This window comes from Setaria italica, chromosome IX, assembly GCF_000263155.2.
Source record: "Setaria italica strain Yugu1 chromosome IX, Setaria_italica_v2.0, whole genome shotgun sequence".
In the NCBI taxonomy this organism is placed as follows: domain Eukaryota; kingdom Viridiplantae; phylum Streptophyta; class Magnoliopsida; order Poales; family Poaceae; genus Setaria; species Setaria italica.
The window spans coordinates 10,111,295-10,114,470 of record NC_028458.1 but is presented as its reverse complement, the minus strand read 5'-3'; the positions used below and the strand labels follow the sequence as shown (position 1 = coordinate 10,114,470).

Here is a 3,176-nt window from a genome sequence, read left to right as displayed (position 1 = left end):
CGGAAATTGCGGGATTTGACGGCACGCGTGACGGACTGGACGGGCACGCGGCGGAATTTACGGGATGGAAAAAGAGGGTTGACGACGTCGGGACCGGAACGACGAGTCCGACGGAAAGGAAAGGATTTGCCGGGGCTCAGCGGTCGGAAAATTTTTGGAATGCATTTTTAACGAGTGATTTAATTCGGTAGATTTTTACGGGCGCTACACTTGGTCTTTGTCGTCACTCGTCAGCTGATCAATTATTCAAGTATTCAAGTGAGATTGTGAGAGTATTAAAGTATTCAAGTCTTTCCTCACTTTTTTTAACAGCTACGACTTTGCAGTTCGTTGGACATCTGATCAAGTATTCAAGTGATCACTGATCATTGACGGTGAAAGTAGGTCAGTGAGATTGTGAGAATTCTGAACAGGACTCATTACATTAATGATTGTCGCACAAGCGCACATCCGTTTAATTTGTTCTATTTTGTTTGTGATTCATGAAACAGGGAGGTCTATTTATTTACGATGTCTTCTAGAGTTAGAAAATATGATTCCGGTTGTGAAAAGCGTAAGAAGAAAAAAAGACTAGCTCTTGCTGCTCAGAAGGGTGCACTTGAGAGATTTGTTGTACCAAGAAATAGCACACGAGATGGATATTGAGCCAGCATTTCGTACCAAGCGTAAAATCAAAAGGAAAAGGCAATCTGATGAGACACCTGATGATGCATCTATTGCTTCCCAGTCTGAAGAGGAATCATTTAGGCTCAAGTATTTTTTGCCTGTTGTTGATCAAGCAATTGCTTCACTAACTAGGAGGTTTGAGCAATACCGGGGGTATGAAAAGACTTTTGATTTTTTGTTCACTTCACATAAATTATGCTCCTTAGATGATAAGAGTTTGTTATCTTCTTGTGCTCATCTTGAGGAAGCACTTAAGAGTGGTGAACATTCTGATATTGATGGCAAAGAATTACTTGTGGAGTTAAAGTTCCTCCAAGATTTCATCCCTAAGGAAGATATGGGCCCTCTTGATATTATGAAGTTTGTGAAACGGATGGGCTGTTTCCCAAATACCCTTATTGCATATAGAATTTTGTTGACTATTCCTGTAACAGTTGCATTTGCGGAGCGGAGCTTTTCAAAATTGAAGTTATTAAAGTCCTACATGCGTAGTACAATGACACAAGAAAGACTCAATGGGCTGGCAACAATTGCACTTGAAATTGATGTTTTGGAGAAGATTAAATATGAAGATATAATTGAAGATTTCATTTCAAAGAACACCAGACGAATGATGCTTTTTACTAGAGGTTAAGAAGATATTGGTATGTACTATTCGCCCTTTAATAATCCTATAACATGAGTACCTAATTTCATATTGCTGTTATTTGTATGAAAAAAGCATGTACTTGTTACTCATATATTGGAATCCAAATATATCTCGATTATTTGTATTTCACTAGTCACTATATAGGGCCCCATTTCTTGGTTTGCTTCAGGCCTCAAAATCTCCGGTACGGCCCCGTCGTTGACGATATCTTTGCCTCCAAGTTCGCATAAAGCCAAGAGAGACCTATCGAGGCGTGCCAGAACAGAAGTGGATGAGGAGGACCATGCCGCTGCCGGTGGTCCTCGATGAGCTAGCGTCGAATAAAGCAGGCCGGTGATATTGAGGTGGAGGCCTCGTCATTGGTGGCAAACCATTCGGCCGGCGACCAGAGACCAGAGCAGGAGCCCCACGCGCACGAACGGAGATGACGCATGGCCTCGGCCTCGCGCCCGCGCGCGCCCACGGAAATCAAACCCACCTCCGCACCTGTCGGCATGGCAGCGCCCGCCGCCCAGTTGCCGCAAGCAAAATTGGTCTCGTAGTATTGAAAGATCCTTATATCCGGAAATACCGTCAAAAGTTCGACTTCGTAAAATAACGTCGAAAGAATGCAACGTTACCTGAAAATAGCATTCTGTTACGTTCGGAGCAAACGCCGCCCCCTTCTCGTTGAGGCGACAAGCAAGCCTGCTCTCCGTCCCCTTCTTGCTGAGGCGACAAGCAAACCTGCTCTAGTGGTACCTGCTCAAACGTGATAGAATACTATTTTCAGGTAACGTTGCATTCTTTCGATACTATTTTACGAAACGGCGAACGTAATGCCGGTGATCTTTCGATGCTATGAGATCAATTTTTCCTTCCGCCCGCAACGCTGGTTGCAGGACGCACCACCCGTGGGCCGAGCTCGAGCTGGCACGGGGCGCCACGGGAAGACCGAATAATAAAGGGCACGAAAGCGACGGGCATGCGTGGACAATTGGACAGCAAGTCAAACGGGGCTGATCCTGCTGATAACCTTCAGGGGCTTTAATTACCCCGTGCGTGCACACCGCTGGCCGCCGCTGGCTGCTGTACATAACTATAGTGCACAGTGCTGCGGGCGCTGATCAGATCACTTACTACGCATTAATATTGACTGCAGCCGACAACGGGGCTAGAAATACTAAGCGGATGTTTGATACTAGTGCTAAATTCCAGCAGTGTTACATCGGATGTTCGGATGCTAATTAGAAAGACTAAACATGAGTTAGTTATAAAACTAATTGCAGAATCCTATGCTAATTCGCGAGACAAATTTATTAAGCCTAATTCATCCATCATTAGTAAATGGTTACTGTAGCACCACATTATCAAATCATAGACTAATTAGGCTTAGGCCCTGTTTGGATAGCAAGTGCTAAACTTTAGCACAGTGCTAAAGTTTAGCACTTAAGGCTGTTTGGATAGTGTGCTAAACTTTAGCACATTGGTTTGCAAAAGACAATTATACCCCTCTGCTCTTGTAATCCACTCAAGAAATCCAAGCAAGCACCAAATCGTTCGCCGCGCCGGAGGAGAACAAGTTGGACCAGAAGCCCCCATCGCCGCCACCGGCACCACCGCCCCCCGCACCCCATCTGCCGCCTCCACCGCCCCCGCCGCCGAAGAGGCCCCTGATGCCGCCACCAAACCCGCCAAATGAACCGAGGAGGAAGGCCGCGCCAGGCGAGGTGATGAAGAAGGCGGCGCCGATCTTAGCGGCCTCGAAGAAGAGGAGGCGGCAGGGCCCGGCGGAGGAGGCGGGCTCGGGAGTGGGCGGAGGAGGCGGCAGGGCCCGGCGGAGGAGGCGGGCTCGGGAGTTGCCGCCGGAGCTTGCGCGGTG

At 47.3% G+C, this 3,176-nt stretch overlaps 1 protein-coding gene across 1 annotated transcript; it reads left to right on the top strand.

Moving 5' to 3' along the window:
- The first annotated feature begins 634 nt into the window (after positions 1–634).
- On the top strand, positions 635–1,300 carry LOC105915110. The gene has a single exon (XM_012848929.1). It carries the CDS (start codon positions 635–637, stop codon positions 1,298–1,300), a length of 666 nt encoding a protein of 221 aa, XP_012704383.1.
- Positions 1,301–3,176: the final 1,876 nt, after the last annotated feature.